General features: G+C 36.2%; 1 protein-coding gene across 1 annotated transcript in view; it reads left to right on the top strand.

Annotated features, from left to right (window-relative positions):
* Nucleotides 1-24841, top strand: part of FMN2 (formin 2) — a 170266-nt gene that overhangs the window by 138531 nt on the left and 6894 nt on the right. Inside the window, exon 18 of the mRNA XM_026082406.1 lies at nucleotides 14862-15011. Within this exon, the coding sequence (XP_025938191.1) occupies nucleotides 14862-15011 (150 nt within the window). The remainder of the gene's footprint in view (nucleotides 1-14861; nucleotides 15012-24841) is intronic.

Below are 24841 nucleotides of genomic sequence, written 5' to 3'. Positions count from 1 at the left end.
CCTTTCTCCCTCTCCCTTTCTCCCTCTCCCTTTCTCCCTCTCCCTTTCTCCCTCTCCCTTTCTCCCTCTCCCTTTCTCCCTCTCCCTTTCTCCCTTCCATCATCCCACTGAAATTCTTAATCCAGTCAGTGGTATTTGTTAAAGTATTGAAGATAGCTTCATGATGTATCTTTAGTATTAAATGTGTTTATTACACTAAGATCTTCAGAGGACCTTAGAAATAAAAAGCTTGGGATCTCTTTTTTTTTTGGGGGGGGGGGGGGTGAAAGAGAAGATGGGAGCTTAAAAAGCNTATTAAATGTGTTTATTACACTAAGATCTTCAGAGGACCTTAGAAATAAAAAGCTTGGGATCTCTTTTTTTTTTGGGGGGGGGGGGTGAAAGAGAAGATGGGAGCTTAAAAAGCTAAATAAAAGATTAGTTACATTTGGCTAATCATAGGTAGAACAACAATGCACAGGATGACCAGACAAGCAAGTAGTTCAAGGAAAAGTGATGGATTAGATGGAGCAAAATTAATGTGATTAATGTGCTTGGATTTTTCTTTTTGAAGTAGATAACTTCAGCCCATGTATAAGTTCACTGCTACCCCGTGATAGCATTTCTTTAGCTTTCAGTAAGAACTGCAAATCTTTTCTTTTAGTTGGGCACAGAATATTAAAGTTGATATCTCCATAAAAATGCAAAAGTCCAAGAGAAAAGCTCTTGCAGGAATAACAACAAAAATGTTTCTAAAATGAATAATGATTTGGGGAAAATGCAGCAATGTGTGTTTTAGAAAAGCTCAGTTGTGCAATAGATGAGCTAAAATGGAAAGTTAATCTTCCACACAAAATAAAGACAAAGAAAATGGAATGTCTGCTCCAGAGACTTCATACAGTGTATAGCTGTTCATTTGTCACAAGTGCGAAAATGTTTAATCGGTTTTGAAATGAGGTATTCTCTCTTTATTTATCGTGTTCAGTGACTTTAAGAGTGTCAGTATGTAAAGTGTTTATCCAAGAAATGGGTTTCTGGCACATGGATAAAATGAAAAGTGAAATGTTTAGCTCGCAATAGGCATATGTTCCAAGATCTCTCTGAGTAAGTATCCTGAGATGAGAAGAAAGCACACAGGTCTGTGTTTATCTAGCTTACGCAGACAGACAAGGAAGGCTCCAGCCTGGTATTAACACTGAAGTGACATGGAATGTCTTCACCAAACCCCAAACAATTACATCATTCCCTTAACAATATTGATAAAGTGCAATAAAAAAGAACCTGGCACTTTCCAATTAGATCCTCATTGCTAAATACTTGAGAAACTGTCAAATACTTGACAAGTTAAAGTAGAAACCACTGTGAAGGAAGTGAAAGAGGAGAGGGAGAGGAGGAGGAAAAAAGGTGCTTCTATGTTTTAGGAGTCCATGATTTGGGGTGGGGTTTTTTTTCATTCTATATCATACTAGATTATTTGCCCTTTGTCCCAAGATACAAGGCTAAAATGCTGCATTCACACAGCTGTAAATAACAGTTAAACAACTTTACAGCTAAAGTTCACCCTCTTTGAAAACTGGAAGACATAGCACTCTTTTCACCAAGCAACAAATTTGATGCCTCTTTTCTGTGTTTTCAGTTATTTAGTCTTAAAGACCTCTGATCTTTCAAGAAGACATTTTCTCTAAGCAGGCGAAAAGATTAGGAGCGCTATTGTTTTCAGGCATACTAACACAATTTTAGAAGGAGACACAGTTTGATCACAATATCTACAGCAAAAGTTATATCACAGCTGATGCCCTTTTTACCATGCTAGGATAGAAGACAAGAGCAGCAGCAGCCATGTCTTGATGGCATATGGTCAGAGATGAGCTTGACACTCCTCTTCTTGCACTTGGTGAAGAAGCAACAGCTAATCAACCTCATGGATTTACCAGAAACAGCATTTGATGAAGCAGCAGCTCATTACTGTATGCCTTGCTACCTATATTCAGCTGAATAGCTATGAAGGAATAATGTGTAACTTTATTAGTTCTTTATAATACCTTGCCCAGTATTTAGTTCTGACCTCCTTGGAAGGTTTCCAGATTAAGGACTTATCTGTTTTTTAGAACAAACAAAACCCAAATTGGAACACTGATTCCTCTTCCACTTGAATAGTTAGTAAGAAAATTTTTCTCTTCCTCCACCTGCAATGATATGTCTGTTCTTGTATTAACTCCTGGGGATTCATTGACTAATTGAATTGGGGATTTTAGACCTGAGAAACATTCAGAACATTTTCAGTTCTTCCTGATCTGTTATGCAAAAAATTAAGCATCAGATTCTAAGTTCAGTGCAGTAGCTACTAGACTAGTTTAATAAGCTTTGGATGGAGCCAAATCATAAATGAACCATACCACATTCAGAGGATCTGACATTTATCGAGAACAATTAATTGCTCTGATATTTGCTTGGTTTTGTTTACTCATATAGCACCTATGTAAGAGGCAATGCATGTTTAGAATCTCTTAAATGTTGCAGATTCTTTTATTTCTGATATTGTAGATAGTATAACCCTGCATGAAGCAATAATATAGGCCACTAGGACAAAACAATCCTTTAAATGGTGGCTTGCTTTTGGGTGAAACTATTCACCTTTTTTTCCTGCTGTGATTCATAGTGAGGGCTGGGTAGACAGAAATGCTGCCCACTATCATGCCTTTATGTCTGTCACTGATTTTAATGAATCTGAGAATTTGATCTGTTCTCTCATAAACCTCAGTGCACTCTGATAGTATATACTTTTTTTTATAAAAAGTCTAACAGAGGACTTTCTGCCTTCTGACATAATTATCAGCTTTGGAGTTTGAGATGTGTGTGGCTGTGTATGGAACACCTTCCCATATCTGGATGTTTTTTATTTGGTTTATCTTATAATTTGCTCACATTACTTATACATTCCAGTGATTTTTAGGCTTTTTAGTGCTTCCTGAGTGCTGTCTCTCAGGCACCTCTTATGTTTTCAAAACTTTTAATAATCCATTTAGCAATGTTTTGTTGCTTTCTTTGCTGTAGCAGCAAATGACATTAATTTTGAACAGGAATGTTTACCTTTAAATTCCCTGMAAAAAAAAAAAAAAAAAGTGCCCCTGACACAACACTCTGCAGACTTCCATTGGCTTCACTGAACATTCAGACTTGGAGAGGAACAAAACCTTACACCTGCTCACAAGCTGACAAGCTGATGACACTTAGAGAAATAGCAGACAGTATGGTACAATGGCACTGCTGAAAAGCAACACCTAGAAATGTAGCACCTAAGTCTGATAATCCTTTAAAACAGTAAATGTTCCTCCCGCCTCACTCCCCTCCACACAATGCTTTGGATTTTTTTGAAAAGTGAACTGTAGAGTTAAAGTGAAAATTGAATTTAATGTTTGAAATAAAGTGGTGAAAAGCTCAGAATGGAGAGGTATTTAGTAGAAAAAATACTTTTTAGCTTAAAGGCAAGGATGTGCTGTTGGACTCCATCTCTCACTACTCTTTTGCCATTTATCCTTTGTTAGTTCCTTTTCTGTTAGTTCTCTTTTCTCACTGTGTGGCTCCTAGTGTGCAGACTTGAATTGCTCACAGTAATACATTTCAGACTGTAGGTATACATTAGTTGCATCAGCAAAAAGTAAATACTCAGGGAGCAAAGGAAATGTGTATAGAAGAAGCTTACAGACTGTTAAACAGATTGGATCATTCTTGTTTAGTATCCTGTCTCTGACAAAATATCAGGGCCCATAAACATGCAGTAATGGAAAATTAGCCAGCAGTTTAGCTATGTCAGAAAGTTGCTTCTGAAACACTGTAAGTGACCTTTCCCTGAGAGATGTCTTTGTCCTTTTCTGAAACTGTTTGCCAAATGAGTGAATGAATTCTTATCCATATGCATGATTGATTTTTGTTTATTCTAACAAGAAGAGCATTATCTTTTTTTTTTAATAATGTCGGGCATCTTGCTTAAAAAATCATTTTATTTTATTGGTTTTAAATTAGTTGCCTGTTAATGCCACTGAATGCTAGTATGAACAAGTGGTAATATAACTTTTGGTAGATTAGGGTAGAGCTAATTCAAATTCAAAGAGCTAATATTAAGCACTGTAAACTAATCCTTCTTGGTGCACTTTATAGCTTATGTCGAGGATCTTGTCTTAGATCTTACAGAAAAAGATGAAGAAATTATTTTAAGATGCAAACATAGTTACACAGCTAAGTAACACTGGTAACAGTACATAAAATAACTGGTGTCCAACTGTACCAAAAGTTAGTGCTATRGCATTAAACTCGCAATAAAAAAGTTAAAAAAAAAAAAATCATGTGGCTAATAAAGTAATGACGAAAATAGAGAAGTGAAAGTCTTTAAATATGGCACGCTAATTGTTTTGACCAGCAGTGTATGTCCAGCAGGTAGTTTCACTGAATAGTCTTCAAAAATTCCAAGATATTCCTCTTGAGATGTTACAGCTGAAGTAACAGCTGAAGAAGGTGTGTGTGTGTGCGTGTGTGTGTGATTAGCTCCAGTGCCTCTCTGTTATGCATCAGTCTATGATTATGTTCAGCAGTTTTTTCTTTCATCATATTGTCCAGCTGAGTTGTTTAGTTAGATTGTTTCCTAAGACCTTCAAAATTTAGTGTCATCTGCATTTAAGTCAAATAGTTATTGCAAATGCTATCACTTCTGGTTTTACTCTCTTCCATTGATTTGCCATGACAATTGTTGCCTTCTTCCCTGGTGTATTTTAAGATTCACTTTAAGGATTATTATATTATATTGCTGTTGTCATGTATATGCAAATGGAAAAGCAGAATTTAAGGGATGTGGTTTAATTAGGTCACAACTGTATTAACTCATCTGGGAACTATCCAGTAATAACTTGTACAATATAGGTCATTCCTTCCTTAATTTCCAGCTGATGGAAGACTGCCATCAGCCCTTCCACAGTATAGAGCTTGCCTCAGCCTGCTGCCAGAACCCCATTGTGCTTTTCATATATGGAGATTAGGTGACTAGGAAAAAAAGCATCGTCTCTTTACTGTTCCTCAGTTTGTTCCTCAGCCTTGTTCCCTGGTCTTGTTTTGTTTCTTTTTTTTTCTCTTTTAAAGAGACATTTTCCTTGATAAACTAGATTCAGAAACCACTTTAGGGAGCCAGATCTCTTCTGTACTGTGTGTCAAATGGACACTTGTCATGGGATAACTTGCACCCACTTCCTTTCTCAACTGCTGTCTGGAGGATAGTTCCACCTTAATCAGTCTGATGATGAAGTAAAAGATCCTTCTCTATCCCAAAGAGAGCAACTAGTGCGATGATCACCGTAGACCAGAAACATCACGAAACCTTAGTGTAATCCTTGGAAGGGATGGAAACAGCTATTCCAAACCTGAGAGTGCGTTCTCAGGCCAAAGGAGTATGATTTATCTAGCTTTGCTTGGATATGTGAATATCAATGATTCATATATCCAGCGTGATCCTCATGGTTATTTAATCTGTCCATCAACTCCAATGGCTCCCACTTTTTTTTCAAGCTTGATCCATATAGAAAATGCTACTTATTTTTCTTCTCATCTAGATGAGTATACATTCTCTTCACAGCAGTGAGTATTAGGATAAATTGGGAGTTCAGAGATAAATGTCTGGAAGTTGATAGATGTATATTAAGGCCTTTTCAATCTGACAGTTCATCCATCCAGATTTTTAAGTCTTTGACTTTATTTTCATGGGACTTTGTTGTAACTCACTCTAAGAATATGAAAGTCCTTTGAACATTTCCATCTTCTCCAAAGGCTGGATTCCTTCTATTCATACTTGTGCAATGCTGTTATGATATTAGGGGAGCCTGTATTCGTGTATCTTAAGGAGAGAACTCTTATACATTGAATTAAGCAGGAACACTCTTCAGAGCTTCAGTTAGACCTAAGCAATCCACAAGGGTTAAGTTGAACCAGCCTCAAAATGCATTTAAAATATTAGAAGGTTCTAAAATGCCAAAGTATTTTGGAGTAGTTTAATTCCATTATTTTCAAACAATAGAAACTGAAACCTAAGTTTGATCTGAGCACCAAAATACCAACTGTAGCTGTTATAACTTTAGCTACACCAAGAAATTTTTATCAAATTTTACTTCCTTTCTGAGTGCAAGTCAGGATAGTAGGTCAGCCAAGATTGATGCTACTAGCTATARCCCACTTAAACTGGGCTATAGCTAGTATGCAAAATTTATGATTGGAATATATTGTATAAATGATTTTCTAACCTAAACATTGATCAAAAATAACTCATTTTTTTTCATCCCTCTCTCCCCCAACCTCTTTTAGGTTGGGACAGCATATGAGAACTCTAGTTTGGCAGAATTTTTTTTACAAAGTTATGACTACTTTAGAAAAAGCATCTGACAATACTCCCAGTCAGACCTGTAGATTCATTTCAGTTGTTATTTTTAGTATGTGTTCTGGTAAATGCACGTGTACAAAATTTAATCTATGCTGGACCATACATTCTGAGCATGACAATATTATATGTATATGGAATCTGTTAAAACGTGTAGTTTCTGTCTAAATAATCTGCTCTAGATTTAAGACAAATTGGCTCCTATTTTGTTAGATAATTCTGACCTTGATCCTACATAAAGTTCACAGCTATAAAAGCAAACTATACCATGGAACAGGCAGATGCTTACAAGACTGTGTTTGGCATCAATAAATTTATTAATAATTTAATATTTAATATAATAAAACTTTTTACAAAATATATAGTGCACAATGGTTATGTTACCTCCATATATAGTTATAACCTTTTTAATTAATAATAATGATTGCTTAGAAGGCCTCCGCTGCACTAGGTAGTGAAGATGAGGTGTGTTAATAGAAACATCTGGAGACAAGTTGGACTTTAACATGAAGCATTTAGCTGTTTCTTACCACAGTGAGGCTAGCAGATTGTGTCAGATCACTGATGTTGAAATTCATTTTACCTCTGTATTCTGTGTCTACTGGCACCTTATTATTTGTTCAAGTTCAGCCGGCCACGACTTATTTAAAATGTTTGAAGCTCATATGTTGGTCTTTTAAAAAGAGAAAAAAATAGTTTTCTTTTGGATATGTTAGTGGGCCTTACTTTCCAGCACACACAGTTACATGAGTTTAGTTTACATACGCTCATGCTGTAAGTGCCCAATTAAGCACAGAGCTACCTTGGTATCTGCATAAGAGCTTGGGTGACATGCATGGGCAGGGTATTCATGAAAACATAAAATTAAAAACATTAAACTCTGAGAAAGAAAATCTACCCATTAGTGCAAAGTATGTGGATTACAATGGACTGCAACTTACACTAATGCCTTTAGGAAAGTGCAAATACCTTGAGCCATGTTTTTGAGAGAGAAAGTGCGAAAGCTGTTAAAACTCATCATTTTAACATTACACAAGAAAGCACATGCCATTTGAATGCATTGGAAGAATCATGCTAGAATATGTTTGCTTTTTTCTCTGAGTGGCCTGATAGAATATGATTGTCAGGGACAAAATGTACCCAAGTTTAACTCTGTTTTTAATGTATGATCTAAATTTATTTTTTAATCTGTCTAATATTCTTGAATGGAAACTTATCTTTTCAATATGCATAATATAATTTGAGTTTATTGGGATTCACATAAATATGGTGGGCTAATTCTGGGGTGAGTTGCAGCCAATCAATGCTACACAGGGGATACAATGAAGGTATAAAGATGCCTCTAACCTACCTTTCCTCACCTTTGATTTTTAAATGGCTGGAGGCTGACTCAGTCTGTGCAGTAATTTAGAGCAGCTTTTTAAACACCTTTTTTTTTTTTTGTCATCAGAAAACTTCTGTCTGTCAAGACAGTTGCATCTTGCTCCTGACACAATTTATCGCCTAATCCAAGCCATCCAGAATAAAAAATAGCATCATTAGATCACCAAAGGATTCCCTTACATCAGAGCAAAAGGGAGCCCATGTCATAGCTTTGTGTTTTAGAGGAGATTGGGAATGCAATTAGGAAGAAAAATAAATAAATAAATAAAACCAGAGAAGGAAAATCATGAATAATGCATTTAAGAATGAAGTGTCAATTGTGATCCCTGATAACCTACTGTTGCCAGGAAAAGTAAGCTACAGGAAGAGACTTGGCAAATTTCTTCATCATGCCAATCAGTATATCTTAATCTTGACCTGGTAAAATTAATTTCCCAAATAAAAAGATTGTAAAAATCTTTGTGTCCAAATCTACCCTCTAACAAAATTGTCATTTAAGTCAGTTGTGGACATAATTTTGTAGGGCAACTTTGTTTCTGAAAAATGGGACGGAAGAAACACCCACCCATTGAATGATGTGTATATTAGGGCCTAGAATGGCAATTTGAACTTTGGTTGAAATGTTTTATTCATTGCTCACTCCATGAGTTGATCAGTCCTCTTAAAATTTTAGTTTTCTAAAGTATTTGTTCTAAGTAAAAGGCTATATTCTCAATACCTGTTGAATTTAATAATCTGTGTCATTTACAGTATAGGTTCTGCCCCAGTTACTGAGTCTGCTACATTCACTGTATGGCATAAAGTATAAAATAAGCAAGTTGTGCATTTGTGTTACTGATCATTTTAAATAACTGATATTACTGATCATTGCTGATAAATATTAAGGTTGTAAATCATTCATAGCTATATCAGGGAAAAAAGATCGAACTGTTCACCTACAAGGAAAACTACAYTGAAAAATCCTGTTAAAACATAATTTTCTGTTCTTCTCATTATATATTTTGTGTTGGGTTTTGCTGTGAAAAATAGTACCTTAAAGGTAGAGGGCTTTTTTGTTGAAGTTGTTAATTTTCATCTAGTTGGAGCAATAAAACACTTTTCTGTTTAATATAAATTTATAGGAGTCAAGGGACTAGAGATGAGGGAGATGACTTAGGATTCAAAACATTGCAAATGTTTGGCAGGTTTTTTTTTTTTTTTTTTTAGAGGAAAGGAAAGAATCTCTCGAGACCTTTGTTTTCTAAGGAACAATATTACAAAATCCATAGTTACACAACATAAATTGGCAAAAGAAAGAAGGGATTGATGATTCTGGCAGCTGACTTAAGCTGGCATGTTATCTCAACTTGCTTTTTAATATAAAAAAGATACCCCTTTTCTTCATTTAAAAAAGGGGAAAAAAAGTCCAAAAGTTTCTCACAACATTTAAGTACTGGATATTTTGAATGAATCTATGTTTATTTTTGTATTTTCTGACTTCTAATTATGCAGTACAAAGGACAGCACTGAGGAGAAGCAATGGTGATTTAAAAAAAAAGGGGGGGGGGAGGTGAAATAAAGTGATCTGAAGTTATGACACAGGGAGAACCCTCAACAAAATATGTCAGTAGATGATGAGGGGCTTCTTAGGGTGCTGTGCATGTTAAGTTTCCTCACAGCCTTGTGCTATCTCAATAACCAGGATGCTGGTTCTCAGTTTCATTTTATCAGATAATTTTGTGTTACTTTGTTGAACAGCTTGGAATCCTGCAAGTCATAAGACTAATTTTCCTTAATGCTTTCAGCTATTTAAAACACACAAAAAAAATACATTAAAAAAAACTTTTCCTCTTTATAAAACAAAATGAGGATGAATATGATAACTCACATGATCAGCTTTTCCAGGAAGCAGCTACTGTTATCCATATACTGTATTTCTGTTTCCTGTGTAGTCTTAAATTCAGGGGGAACGTTTTGTACTTTCTGCCAAACTCAGTTTGACTTTTTAATATAATTTGTGTCAGATTTATAGTAGTAAAAGGCAAGCACAGTCCTTTCTCCCCTGTTCCCTTTCCTGTTTCTTTTGATAAGCTATGCTCGATTTTAAATGGCTTTCATCACATTAGGATGTACCTTAGCAGCTCCTACCCGAATCAGAACTGCCTCTGATATGCAACAAGAAACAAAACCCAAGTTGTCAAGAATATCCAAATTTTAGCTTCAGCCAAAATAGTATATTAAACAATACAGAATCTCTACTCTTGCAGGTGTTTTTGTTTGCTGTATTTGAAAACGTGATTGGGGGGGGGCACAAACGCGTGCCTGTCTGTGTGTGTTTGTGTGTGTTCATCATTTCTCAGAAAGGTCAGCCAGGAATAGTGTCATTACCAGTGAAATTCAAGACATGTCTGGATCTACAGTTACTTCGCTATTTGTTTGGCCACTAACGCCTGATCAGCTGATGCTGTGGTGAAACTACTGCTGTCCATTACTTAGTATTGTTGATTTGTCATCTTACTGCTTTTTTGAGCAAAAGAATTATTTGTGTTAGTTGCCAACTGTTCTGTCTCCTCTCCCTCCCCTTTTGCTTGACCCAGTGCATACATTCACATACACACATGCATGTGCACAAACATAGCTTGTGGATATTTATAAACTGGCCAGGTGGCAAGTGAAACTGGGCAACTGAACAACCATCCCTTCCCCTGAAATCAGTCAGCCAATGCATCACACACAGCAGACTTGAGTCTGAATCATTGTCTGCAACTCTAACTTTCTAACTGGCTTCAGAATGAAATGGAAAAAAATGGAGTAATCCATAGCTGCTCTTAAAATATTCCTAATGGATCAGACCTATTAGCTAGAAATGTTGTCAATGAGCCATTTGCAAAGGGAATGACAATTTCTTTCTCATATGATTAATTTGGTTTGGCTGCACCAATGGTGCATCCATTCCTTCCTTCCCTCCAGACAGAAAAATCATTTACATATTTGCAAAGAAGGGAGCACACAGAAAAGTCCAGTGATTCATTCATCAGATTTCCATATTTGAGTAAGCAGTGAGTTCAGTCATCTTAACTTGCAGTGATTTTTCTGAATTACACCAACAATTGAAACAAGGAAATGAGAAGATGAGAAAGGGAAAAAAGGAACTAACCATCTCTCATAATCTTATTTCCTAACTAACTTGTCAGGGATGGACACTTTCAGGTTACTTAATGTTATTTAATTATCCTTTGAGGATAGCACCCAGAATATGAAAAACACTTTGAAATCTGTTAAAAAAATTCTAGCTTTTGCCATGTCAGGATAAGACAGTGGTGTGAACATCACTGCCTTATTTTTAATCAGGCTTGAAAAGTCATGCTGTTTGGAGCAAAGCTACTGACCTCCTGTACCTCTCTTAATCCCTGGAAATAACTCACATGCCCTTCCTTCCCTCTTCCATGACTGCTGCCTCTTTTCTAATGCACATTCTTTTCTTTTAAGACATTCACTAAGAGTGTGGAAACATAAGAACCTTTTTACTTGAGAATCTCCCAATGCTTAACAAACACTAAACAAACTTTGCAATGCATATTTGGGTAATAAATGTTTCATTTTGCAGATAGGTGAAATGAGATACAGAGAGCTCAAATGAGTTTCCCAAAGTTCTATGTTGCAGAAATTAATCTGTGTATAGGAATGTAAGCATTCTCAACCCCAGTCCCTTATTTTATTCAAAATATATGTGTTCCTGCATATTTAGTCAGGAACAATATAGATGGTATTTGCAGATGTATTGCTTCAGAATCTGTTGAAGGATCAGCAAGAACATTTGAATGGGCTGCCCCACTGAAGTGCACCAGAGAAGGTATTTGCTGCCTGGCGGAAATTTGAAAGCATGATATCTATTCTGAGGGTTATTGTAATGTCATCCAAATTCCTCTTTGTATTTGAAATGTGTGCCCCTCCTGGAGTCAGCTTTGAGATATGTCTGGTTTGACATATGTAAACACTTCCAAATCAGGTATTTACAGAGCACAGCAATACAGAGGATTTATTGCTGCCCATGTTTTATTATTTGATGCATTTGGAGTCACTTTATTTGCTTTGTCTTTCATGTGTGAATCATGCCACTTTGTCTTGTAGTACAAGAATGACAGCATCAAAYGTATAGGAGGCAGGTTTCCATATGTCTTCTAAATGTGCTCTGAGAGATTGTTAACTGCTAAAAATGGGGAGACCTCTCTGGCTGAAGAAATTATAGTAACTATCTTGACTTTGTTTCACCTGCATGTATAGGAAAAGTACTTGATTCATGGAGAGTCGTGCTCTGAAGCCTTACTGTGTTGCAGCTGGTATCCTGTGCTTTCTTAACAGACATTAGAAAGGTGTGACATACTAGCAATGACAACCTGCTACAACTGCTGATGTTTCACATTTCACAGGCAGCTTACTTCCCTTACCTCCAAAACTAACTGCCAGGGAGGTAAGCAACCTGGCTGAGCATCTCTCTTCTGTCCATATACTTAGAAAAGTAAATTATAGCTATTAGCCACAGCTGTAGGCATGTGTAAGGTTGTACTGACTATACAAAAGACTCTTAGCAAGATTTTCAAACACCAGTGAAAAAACTTGACCATGTCTTTTGCTCCCAAAAGACAGTAGGAATAATCAAAGGATAATGAAAGCCTTTGTGCCTCCAGTAAGTTAGTGCCATTTATCAATTTTTTGAGTGTACTCATGTACAGTATGAATTTCACTTTGTCTTGGCTTCCTGCTTATTGGGATGTTTTCCTGCGAGGGAATACTAGCTCATTACCTCAAATTTAAAAGCATTACTCAGAATGGCCATTCATTGCAGATTCTTTTCATTTTATTGTTATCTGCAGAATGATTTGAAGAGGATTCTTTATTTGAACTTCCGATCTTTGTGTTCTGTAAATCACTAATGGTCTGCTTTCATAGAGCTTTCTTAAAAAAATTTTTTTTTCTTAATAATAATAATAAGCCTTTGACTCAGCTGATGCCTCCAAGTTTCTCTGTTACCCTGTATTGCTCATGTCCCTTCAAAAATATTGGCAGTTCATTCTGAAAGATAAAAGCAGCTATTTGTATGTCTTCCCCGCTTGCCAGCTCCAGGACTAGAAGTCTGGAGGAAAAAAAAACAACAACAACAATAAAAACAACCCAAACCAAAAGTACCTTCCACAAATGTCTGTACTGCAGTCTTGGTGTAGTAAGCAAGAAGTTCAAAATAAAATTCAGATGACTGAATGTCAGGGATATATTCTTTTTGAGTGATGCTGTACCGTGGAAGCATAGGATAGATGATAAATATTTTCTCCAGTATAAAACTGTAGGAAAAATGCAAGTGGGTAAGAAAAATGGAATTTTGTAGTTTAATCATTGGTATCACTCATCTATAATTTTTTTTTTCTTAAAAGAGAAAAAAGGACATTCTACTGATTAACCAAGTACTGACTCACAGAACAGACTGCCATTGCTGAAGTGATAAGTTCCTTTAACTTCTTGAATCTGCTTTGATCAAGAAGTGATAGGCTAATTATGAGAGCTGAGGAAATCATATGGTGAGGGGAGATGGCTTTCAGGTATCAATGCAATAGGTTTAAAAGTGAGGATGTTTCTTTGTCATTTATGTTTGTGTTGTCCATCTTTGCTCTTCACAACAGCTTCATTTTGCTTCAGCATGTGGAAATAGTGTATTATAAATTAAGAGAAAAAAGAATGTATAAAATTTGATCTGTACTCAAATGTTACATTTTTAAGCTGCAGAAATTCTTATTCAGAAATAGGATAATTTACACACATATGTGTTGCCCATGTTGGGGAAAATGATTGGAGTATTGAATTTTGAGAGATAACATTTCTGCAGCAATTTTGAGACTGACCCTTCTGAATGATTGAATCTTTATATATTATTATGTCCATTAAATACTTTAAATTATGGCAACTGTCAAAGCACTCTCTCTGCAGTTATAGTAGGCCATGGATAAAGATAAGTCTTCTGTGAATTAAACAATATTTCCATCCACTGCACTGGAATTAAAATTTTTCTCATTATTTAAGTCTTCTAAACAGTGATGTGTGTTTCATAGAAGATGATCATATAGATCATTGAGTAGTAAGAATGAGCTAAGCATCTAGAATGATATTTCAGGAGACAGCTCCTCGTAGAATGTCTCATAACATAACCAATTTTCTAGAGATTTGCACTTTGAGCTTCAGATTTGAAGTGATCTTAAAAGCTCTGGTATTTGCAAACATGAAATCAAAAAATAAAATGGAATAATAGTTAATCAAGCAATTAGCTCTTGAGACAATTCTTCCATACTTCCTACATAACTCAATATAATATTTCTACATATTCTTAAATTTGAAATAAAATAAAAGCAATTTGAATTTGGAAATTTGTTAAGTTTAATTGCAAACACAGTCTCACTCTCAGTGTTGCGGACATGCTCTGGGCCTTTCAGCAACAATTCTGACTTGAGCTCTGGCTTTATGCTTCATGTGCTGCTTTTCATATGCCAAACCACTCCATTCAGAAATGAATGTCAGATAGTTATGGAAGAATCGTGATGGATAGCTGTTTTCTAGCACAGTTGTTCCTGGCTCAGTTTTCCATTGCATCATTTTTTGTTTAGGGAACAGCAGGCTTCAGTTTTAACAACCTTTCTGTGTATGCTTCCACCTAAGCTGTTTATCCCCCTGTGCATAGATTTAACAGAATTTGAAGAACTTTGTTTACAATCTTTATAGGCTTTGACTGTGTGTTTTGAAAATTGCTTTAAACGCAACAGAAAGTCAGTATATGCGCAGGTGTGTCTGGATTTACAGAGTGTGCTCATTTTAGCTTTTGAAATGGAAAATACTTTGGTCAAAAACAGAACGAATGATAAATGCCAGATCCCAACCTTTACAGAAGAATCATCTTATATTGTGTATCTGTCTGTATCCAAAGAGCTCAGAACTGTTGTGTTTTTATATTCTTATATTTTAGAGCGGCTACCAAGAATAACTATGTGCCGTGTCAGTGTAAAGTAAGAAAAAAAAATTCTGTGGGTACTGAAATATTTGCCACTTTTGTTTTCTTTGACAGCTTTTTGGAAACTGCAGCCTATTTCTGTATGAAACCAAAAATGGGAGAGAAAGAGGTGTCCCCACATTCTTTCTTCAGTATTTGGCACGAATTCAGCTCTGACTTCAAAGAGTTCTGGAAGAAGGAAAACAAACTTATTCTGCAAGAAAGGTACGTTTGTTTGTTTGTTCAAAGGCTTGTCTCAGGGAATGTTACTGGGAGCAATCACACAGAAACCAATCAGCCTCACTTCATTAGCACACAACCTATTGAACATCTTTTTTTTTTTTTTTTTTTTTTTTTTTTTTTTTCAAACAATTTTTTTATGTTTGTTTTTTTTTTCCTAACAGTCATACTCTGTGAATGAGACAATAATATCACTTTGTGCTAAAGCTTTTTCAGGTCTGTTCCCTCAATATTTTTGGTAGAGCATGTAACTACTATGTCACTATGACAATCAAAGCAATGAGAGACTTGCTTCAGGTCTGAAAGTTAAGATTTTCCATTCACATATTTACTGAAAACAAGTTAAGGTATTAAGACATGACATATTATAAATATTTGTCCTATGAAGTTGATAAAAAGGAGGGGGAGAAGAAAGAGAGAACAAAAAGTTAGTCGATCCCATATGAAGAAAAAATCAAACCAAATCATAGCACAAATCAGTCTCGTGCATATGTGGCATATATGACATAAAGAACTACGATGGTACTTGTGAAATATCAGCCACACTGTCTGTGCCATATATTAGAAGAGCTATGAAGCTTGCTTTCACTTGCATGCAGCTATTGTGGTCATTCTTTGTATATAGAAGCGATGCCAAGATTTAATCAGCTGTTTTGTAAATAATAAATGCCATATAAGGACAGATTAAAGAAAAACAAACATGAAAATGGTAAACACAGTTACATAATTCTACATCTGTTAGCAACTTGGGTGACCTCAGGAGAAGGATAGTGAAGCCACGCCTATGCCTTATCATTAACAGGACTGAAGCTTCAAGTCSCGTAAATGATTGATATCAATCCATGTTTAGGTAACTTAACAAGAATAGGCCTGTTTTTCAAGAATGCTCAGCTGACATAATTGTCCCAGACATCAGATTACTGGTGTTGGAAGTCATCGATAACTTTGCTTAAGCACCTGTATAATCAGTAAGTCAAGTATGTATGTCTAGTATAAGCGGATACATTTAGGAATGAGTAATCTCATGGTTAAGAAAACTGGGTTCTGCTCCTATTGCAAGAGTGCGGTGCAAATGTTAACACAGTGCAGCAGGTCTCTGGGGATGTGTTTCACTTTACTGACTGTCTGACTTAATTTTATGTAATTAAGTATTATCTCTTCTCAATTAAGTTGAGTTGACAGTTAAATACTATCTCCAGTTTCCTATGCAGGGATTTAGCTGCCAACTTGATACAAGATAATTTCAATTTATATTTTTGTGTATTTTTTTTAAAGAATGGTTTTAAAAAACTGTCTTTTCCTTTCTGAAATACTGAATTTGTTTTCTAGAGACAAACAACCAACCTCCCCCCAAAAGCTTTCACTGCAAAATATTTTTCTTTAAAAGAAATTAACTAAAAAAGCACAAAACCTCTTCCTTCTATTTTTCTTCTATATCTAAAGCTTAAGAGAAGAATGGGATTGCAGTACAATCATTTAATTCTCTTTCAGTTCATTGTATGAATAGTCTATATTATGCCATGCATTGAAGCAGCAGAGAGAAAAGTGGCTGCCCACTGGGCCCTTCTAGGGCAAGGGTGTCATTAGCCTGAAAGGAACTGAACATCTAGATGATAGCTTTAGATGCAAGATGAGACAGGGAAGGAGAGACACAGGAATCAGGGAGCCTGCAGTGGCAAGGAAGCTGGAAGGTTCCTGGGAAGCAGCAAGCAGAGCCAAGGTAAGACTTGGAGGTGATGGGAAGGAGGAGATATCCCCAGCGGGCCAGAAGGGACTGTCTAGAATTAGCTGCAATCCAGGAAGTCACTGCAAGTCAGACTAAAAATAATCCATCCCAAAAATCACAGGTAGATTTTTTTTTTCCCCCTTCCTAGAATTTTAATTTTGGCTTGTCTCATCCAGTTTAAATCTTCCTCTTTATAGTTTTCATTTGTTCAGATGAGGCTGGATTTAGAGTCTGGAAACCTTTGATGTCTTGGTTTTTACTCACCTCGCAGAAAAGTTTGGCACAGTGCCATTTCAGGACTGGCCAACTCAAGGTCTCTTTGTTGCCTTTTAGGAATTAAAATACTTTGGCAAAATAAAAATTTTCCAAGGAAAGCAGGTTTTTTTTCCCCAGAAGCAAAGAGTCGTCTTTGCTAAAGCAACTGTGTTATCAAAGCCTTTCCATGGAAAATATTTTGTCTGCCATTATAGTTCAACTTGATACCTAAAATTGTTCTTTAGGCTATTTGCTTGACTTGCCATTTCAAGTGTTCTTTGTGAAAGAAAGGATGCTTTGATGTGAGGCCTTCTTGAGTACTGAGAGAGGACAAAGAATTTTGACAGAAAAATAAATAATGCAAAAAGGTGTAAGAATGTACAACATGATATTTTTCAAAATTTCAGCCTGTATGGACAGATTCACAGACAATGGACATCTGCTTGTGCCACTGAAATAAAAACTATTTGTTCAAGAAATTGGCTTATAATCCTTGTTGATGTTGTTGATGTTATTGAATGAGTGCTTTCTATCTACTTGGTGATGACCTATGTCCATCAAATTCTAGTGATGTTATTTATACCTACACGACTAGTGACTAGATTATATGAAGGTTAAGCAATAATATTTGAGGGGTATAATCCTGACTCCATTGGATTCGGTCACAAAAATATCATTAACCCTAAGGAAGGGTAGAATTTCCTGTTATATATTTTGTTAACAAACAGTTGTTAATTGTTTCTACATGCATAAGGTAAGTTGCGTTATTCTCTGCTGCTAAAGTTGAAGAGCTGACTAGTACATTAATGGTCAAGGCAACTTTCTGTAGGTTTTCATTGGCAGTAAAATCTTTAAGTGACAATTATGGTGAGACTTTAAATATTATAGTATGCCACCATTGTTGGAGAATTATTTGCCAGGGTGCTACTTGATGTAGAGTACTTTTAATTATGATCATTATTTATAAAACGTACAACTTTATTCCCTTTCCCTTTTTTAGTTTGAGCATCTTTCTTTCCCTTTCTTTCCTCTTCTCTCTCCACTCCAGTATTTTGTTTAATAAATGTTTATGCTATGGGCAATGTTTCTAGGGTATTTTATATCCCAGTTTCCATATGGACTGCGCAGGGAAAGGAATTGCTTGTTAATAGTGGCTGTTCCTTATTTAGTCTCTGCAGATATGAGTCACACTGTTTTACAATAATTTACCCAAAGGCTTTTCATAGATGGTATTTCCTAAGGTGGTATTACTTTTGGTTACTGATACTTTAAAAGTGTATGTGTTTTACGGAAAGCAGTCAGATAGCTTTTATTTTAAACACTTTTCAGTCAGCATTTCAACTTGTTTATTGGTCTGCCTGGCATTTATATGCACAAGATAAACACTGAAGTGTCAGACTTAGTATTTTTTTACAAGAAGATGAGGGAAAAAAAAAAAGAAGAAAAATGGTGCAAGGTTAAAAACAAATTAATTTTTCTCAAGTTTTCTACTGCTTTTGCTCAATTCTGTCAGATGAAATAAAGCAGAAGTGGAAAATACCAGCTGTAGAGAAAATTATGCATGATAAACTGTTAAATACAGTAGCAATAAAAAGAAAAATGCACCTGAAAATTACACTGAAAGCATAGTTCTGCCAAAAGGTCTACTGCAGTTTTCTTAACGGTACTATTTTTTGTGGTTACACTGCAGTCAAGGCTAAGTGGAGCATTCCAATCAAAATTGTTATCTGGGTTATTTATAATGTTCTCAAAAATGTTTTGTTTAGGTTTAAATTTCTCATGCTATGTCTAAACTAAAGATGTATCGTTTTAAGTGAAAATCTTCAAAATAGTATAACTTCTTCTTGATTAAGCAATTAATAATAAWAAAAAAAAACTAAACAGGGCATATTTGGGTTTTTCAGGGGCATAAGTTGTTTCTACCATTGTCCTTCACTGTATATTTTAATGTGTCATTAGTAGGCTATGCATTGTGTTCATACTTTGAAAACTCTGGAAAGGTATCTGCCAGTATATGTTGGCCTTTACATGTGATCAGCAAGAAAGCCAAGAAAAGCTGGCATTATCTTCCCTAATTCACTTTCAGTGTTGTTTAAAAGAAGAATATCATTTTGAACCTTGCAAGCTTCCTGTTCAGCTGCCTCATTACATAATTTATTTCAGTTGCTGCATGCCCTGAAATGCAGATTGCCCTCTGAATACATATTGTCAGATCATGCACAACTGCAATGACAGCTATGCAAAAGTTTTACCTTATCAGGAAAGCTTTTATCTTAAAAGATCACACCAGCAATCTTCAAATGCATCTTTTCTCCTCATGTAGAGAGAGCAGGTGTCTCATGCGAACTGACATATAAATACATTAACTCTTTCCCCATAAATCACTGGCTTTATTCCCCATCCCCCTGCCTCTTTTATTTTCTGGTTTCCTTGTATCCTTGAGGTAGAGATATTCAATATTAAATGCATTATTCCAGTATAGCACTTTGAGAGCAAAGAGTGTTTTCAATTCTCTCACTGTCCAGTGAGAACTGCAGAACAGTTGCCCAGAGCACTACCACTTTCCTAGGAGCCAGGAAAAGATAGCCAGTCCTAGGAACTGAAGAGATAAAAGAGCTGGTGAGGCAACACTCATTAAACCCCTGCAGAGGGAAATCTTGAAAAGTTATGACCAATTTTTAAAAAAAATGGTGGGGGGAGTTAAGCAGCTACTGTGTAAGGCAGTCAGATATGGAGTTTGCAAATCCTTGGTAGCTAGAAATGCAAATAATTATCAGAAGATCTCATATTGGCATGGACAGCAAATATCCATCTTTAGGACTCACTTAGGTGGTCTATAACTTCATCTTTTCTTAAATGATGTGAAATATACTCTGGCTTACTACAGTAACAAGAAAGAAGTCAACCTTTCAGAACTTACTTTTAAATTTAAAAGAAGAGAGAACGAAGAAAAGCTCCATTTATGTCAGAGGTGATTATCATAAGACCTTAGGCACAGATTCAGATCTTGCTAGAAATAGGTCACTAAGCAGGGAGAAGCATTCTTGCAGGGCCACAATTCAACCTTCCCTTTTTCTGGGTGCAAGTGAGATATTGGCACTCATTTGCTCCTACTCTGGGTGTTTCAGTTTCTTCAGGTTACGTTTGCTGTTCCAGACAGCCTGTGCAACCTTGCAAAAATTTAACTAAATAGGGGAAGGAAAGTTGTATTTCTAGGTGGGAAGAAAAAAAATAAATAAAAAGGAGAAGGGGACATAGATACCCTGTAATTGTGTGCATAAGATAAAGATTGCTCATAGGCTCAGTCTGGCTCTTGCATTTATGAAAAGGCATGTCACGGAACAGGAAATAACTGAGTCAGGGATGCCAGCAGAGGAGAGTTCATAAGCAGAATCAACATTATGGTAAAGTTCTGTAAGTCCCTGATATCTTGCATCACACTAAGTTTGAGAATTTCTTTTGGCTGACTTCATTCAACCCTTCAACTCCCAAGATAAATCTTTGACACATTAAAAATAATCTATAAACTCAAAAAACGTACTCATCTCTCGAATGTAAAAGTTGCCCATTCCCGTAAGAATAGCAGTTAAACTGGCACCTGGTGTGTCACACTGTGTATATCTAGATGAAAGGGAGATTCCTGGCCAGCATGTCTCCACAGCTCATTGATCTCACTCTGCAGAAAGACTGGTATGTCTCCCTACAGACTCCTCGGCAGGATGATTTAAAACTTGCTGTTGAGCAATTTAAAGTCTGGCATTGGATATCTGTACGTTGCACAGTGAGGAGCATATTGGTAAGCTGCCACTTCTGCTTGCAGAGGAGGGCATTAAATCCCATAGCACGAGCAATGTCCTCTCAGAGTAATTTAAGGGATCTTTTGTTAACGCTTATAATGGGAACCAGTGAGTCAAACTTGAGAGTGAGAAATCTGGGGAGATGAGAATATGCTGAGATGGAGGAAAAGAGGAGAGAGATGTATATGGAATGGCAGCATGTGAGGAAAATGATGAAAATGTGAAGTATGTTTAGTGGGGTCACATTTCCAAATGTTTGTGAAACTGCCGGTGTGCTATTGTAATGTTGACCAAAAGCTCCAAGCATTGTGTTAATAAGTACCCACTTATTCTGGTAGATGCATTTTCTTGCTTAGGTACTTTAAGCTCACTGCTCTCTAATAACTTGAGTTTGATGCTGCTAGATTTCATTTTACAATGCATAGGTATAATGACAACATTTCAAAACAGAATGTAGCTTATGTGGCTTTGAATTGAATAATTAAAAGATCCTAAGTTTTTGATGGTATTTCAAAAATTTAACTTGAAGAAAATAGCTTTCTGATCAGAAAATATTGGGTTAAAGTACAGACATTGAAAGAATACTTGCACCCAAGATTCAGAAGCTAGGAATGGTCCTTTGAGGCAGTGCCTCGCAGAGACAATTTGCTGTCCAGCTGAGAAAGAAGTTGCTCAATAGTTCAGTACTTTTGTTCCTTCCTTGTGCACCTTCTGCAGTTAGTCATTTTTTGAATGAAAACACCAGGGGGTTTTGGTTAAGGGAGGAGAGCAGTGACTTTCATTCTTAGCATTGATCTTCATGGAAAAGTTTGTGAAACATAAAAACGTTTGTAGGTAAGTCTCAGTCTAGATCTCAGGTTGAAATTACTTTTTAATACCTTAGTTTAACTTTGTTTAAATAATACTGTGTTTTATGAGACAGGAACAAATATTTCCATACATAAATGTAAGGCAACCAGTGTATATGAATTGTAAGCAGGAACAAAGTGAAGGATCTCGTACAAAAATTCCAGTCTGATCTCTCCTGACTTTTGTGACTTACACAAGGCCAGATTCTAGAATGGCCCCAAATAAACAATGGAAGGACTTTCAGCAGTCTCTTCTTTATTAACCTGGTGATGGTATGATATCATGCAGGTATGTTACATTGCATCTTAGTATGTGTGTTGTGCTTAAAAGGAGAGAGATACCAGTCATAATTTCATAACGAAATTTGCCTTTTCTTTTCATTGCTGTTACACTTTGTAATACTGTGGTATTACACTTTATTTACTTGTGAAATATTTTCATTCCCAGGCAAAGAGGCATTTGAGGTGCAATAAAATATTATATTTTGCAAATGAACAGCATTTGTTGTTAAAATGTTAGTCCTCCAAATTTTGAAACTCTCACAAAGACTTAAAATCTACTGTAACTCAGCCTGATCCTGAAGATGTTGTATTCCTTTGTTTCTGAGGTAGTGTGCCATACCAGTGCGTAGAGTTGGCCTAACAATGACAACATCCTTTAAATGCAAGTGTGTGGCACTGTGCATGTYTTATGGCATGAGTACAGGGGATAATCTAATGTCAGGGGGGTTGTATTTTGAGAAGAGCCTTGCTGTATCTGCAGTCATTCTGAGGTCAGAACATAGCTAAGAATGGGCATCTTCTGATACGCATATTCTCACCTGATGCTCCATGTTGGGGGCCTCTTATTTTCCTGCCTCCTGCACTGGGTACCTCTAATTCTGTGATTCTGCAGCTGACTTCTACTAACTTTGTTTCTTTTCTTTCCAATGCTCTCCTCTACTCATTCAGTTCTCTTGTACTGCCAGTGTTGTAGCTACCATCTGCCCAGTGTTTGTCTTCATATCCTCTTTAAGATTGTCTCCTTCTATGCTTAGTCTGTTCACTAAGACTTTTCTCATTCTTTTTTACACATTGCACCTTTTCCTTCCTTTATCCCATTTACTCCTTCAAAATGTTTCAGAGCACATACGGAGTTTCACATTTCCATTCACTCCTGAGTTTTCTTTCTTTTGCTTGTTCATTATGTTACCAGTTTTACCTCACCTCCAGTCTTGTTCCTTTTCCTTATCATTTCCTGTTGAATTTCCTAGCCAAATAGCCTAGAAGGCAGCCAGCTTCTTTGAGAGCAACCTGGCTTCTGTCCCAAGAAAAACAATGGAAGGTGATGACTATCTTTTCTTAGGGCGACCTTAATTTTCATATGCAAAGTCTGTAGGAAAATGATTGCCATCTTGCCAGAAGGTAATGATGTATAGTCCAAAATACTGGCCATCTTGACAAGAATAAAATTTATGAAGTTGATGGCAGAAGTCAGGAAATGTGTGTTTAAGTGGACACAGGCATATGCATTTTATTAGAATCATAGCCACCCTTAACTGTTTAATTTTTGATGTCATTACATTTCTAAGATGAAATTTTCTTTAATGCTAAAGCTATTATGTTAAAACATGTATTTTAATACAGTATCTTTTGTGTGTATTTATGCGCACTGTGTATCTCTATGCAGATAAGAGCAGAATCCCTAGAACATCAAAAATATTACTGCCAGATAGAACTGAGTAAAACTGGGTATTTCTTTTCCACAGAGAAATTATGAGAGATTTTAAGATATTGCACTTTTTCTTCCCCTCCTAATCAAGCCAAATTACAAAGATTTCAGTTCCGCAGACTGATAATTTTGAATTGAAAGTCTTTCAGAATATTTTGAAGTGTGTTGTGGATTGCAGAGACACTCTGAAAATTGGAAGGTCTCATTTTCATTTCAGTTGGCCTGGAAGCCTCATTTTTAGGCCAGTTTGACATGATGCACGCTCTGAAGAAAATTTAAAATGTATTCTGCAAAGTCTATTCTACACTGTTGACAAAGGGATCATATTCAGGGTCCTGCTACAGGTTAGTGTCTATGTTTAGTGGCCAGATTAAAACATTTTAATCTATTTGTCCTTGGTCCTCTGAGCCAAAGTATGATTAATCACTGTGTCTTTCAGCCAGCCATTGTCTGCTTCATGGTCCTTAAAAGAACCATGCAAGGAGCTGGCAGTGATGTCAGGRTAGTCTAATACATAATCTCTTTGTTGTTAGGCAGAGGTTAGGTTTCATCAGTCAGTTTGATGGGACCAGGTACATTACAATGTGCATCTTATCTGTATAAAGCCTTTGCAGTCAGGTACTGAATCGTATCTATGTCATTACTTCGAGCCTGTTGGCATGAAAGTAAGAAAGAACTCTACATTTTTTACTCTACTTTTTTTTTTTTGGGGGGGGGGGGAATTGTAATTTTCCTTTACAGTTACTCTGTTTTTTCACTAAAGAAACTCCTTAGGAAAAAATCATTTAAATATTTTAATAACTGGGTCAAAAATAAAATTTAGACCCATTACTCTGGAACAGTTTTACAAGAAACAATTTTAAAATTTTCTGCTCTTGAGGTCATAGGAACATTTGGCATTGGATATTTTTGCTGAAGATTTTTTGTTTCTTTTTATTTTTCAAGGTACTGTTATTGTTATAAACAAGTTATCTCCAGCCCAGACCAACTTACATAAATAAAAAAAGAGGGTGTTGCATGCTAAAATATTTTATCTGATGATGAGTACTTAGTCCTCTAAAGAGTATTGGTCTCAGCTTTGGTTTATGTTACAAAATACAGAATATATGCAGAAAAATTTCTTTGGGTTTCATGAACTGCACAGTCAAAGTATAAAAGTAATGTCTGTCTGAATTTATTGTGGAAGTTTCTGTGAGCAGCTGTAACCGTCTGCGGCATATAACATTCCAGCCTTCTCACTGTGACATTTGTCATGTCGTAGTGCTCTCTAGTGAAGTGTAAGGCTACCAAGCCTAGATGGAGCCAGTAGGAAATGAATCTGTCTGCCACAGATACCTCAGACAACATTATTAATGTTTAGTGGCAGGAAAGTGGCCGCCCTTCTCACTGGATTGAATGATGAGAGAAATTCTCTAAGCCTTGATAAGGCTGTGGCCAGGCTGGCTTTTGGTCTAGAAGGTAGATAAGGCTACTCTGTC

Source organism: Apteryx rowi, unplaced genomic scaffold (assembly GCF_003343035.1).
Source record: "Apteryx rowi isolate R43461 unplaced genomic scaffold, aptRow1 scaffold_576, whole genome shotgun sequence".
Classification (NCBI taxonomy): Eukaryota; Metazoa; Chordata; class Aves; order Apterygiformes; family Apterygidae; genus Apteryx; species Apteryx rowi.
This window is presented reverse-complemented; position numbering and strand designations above follow the sequence as displayed.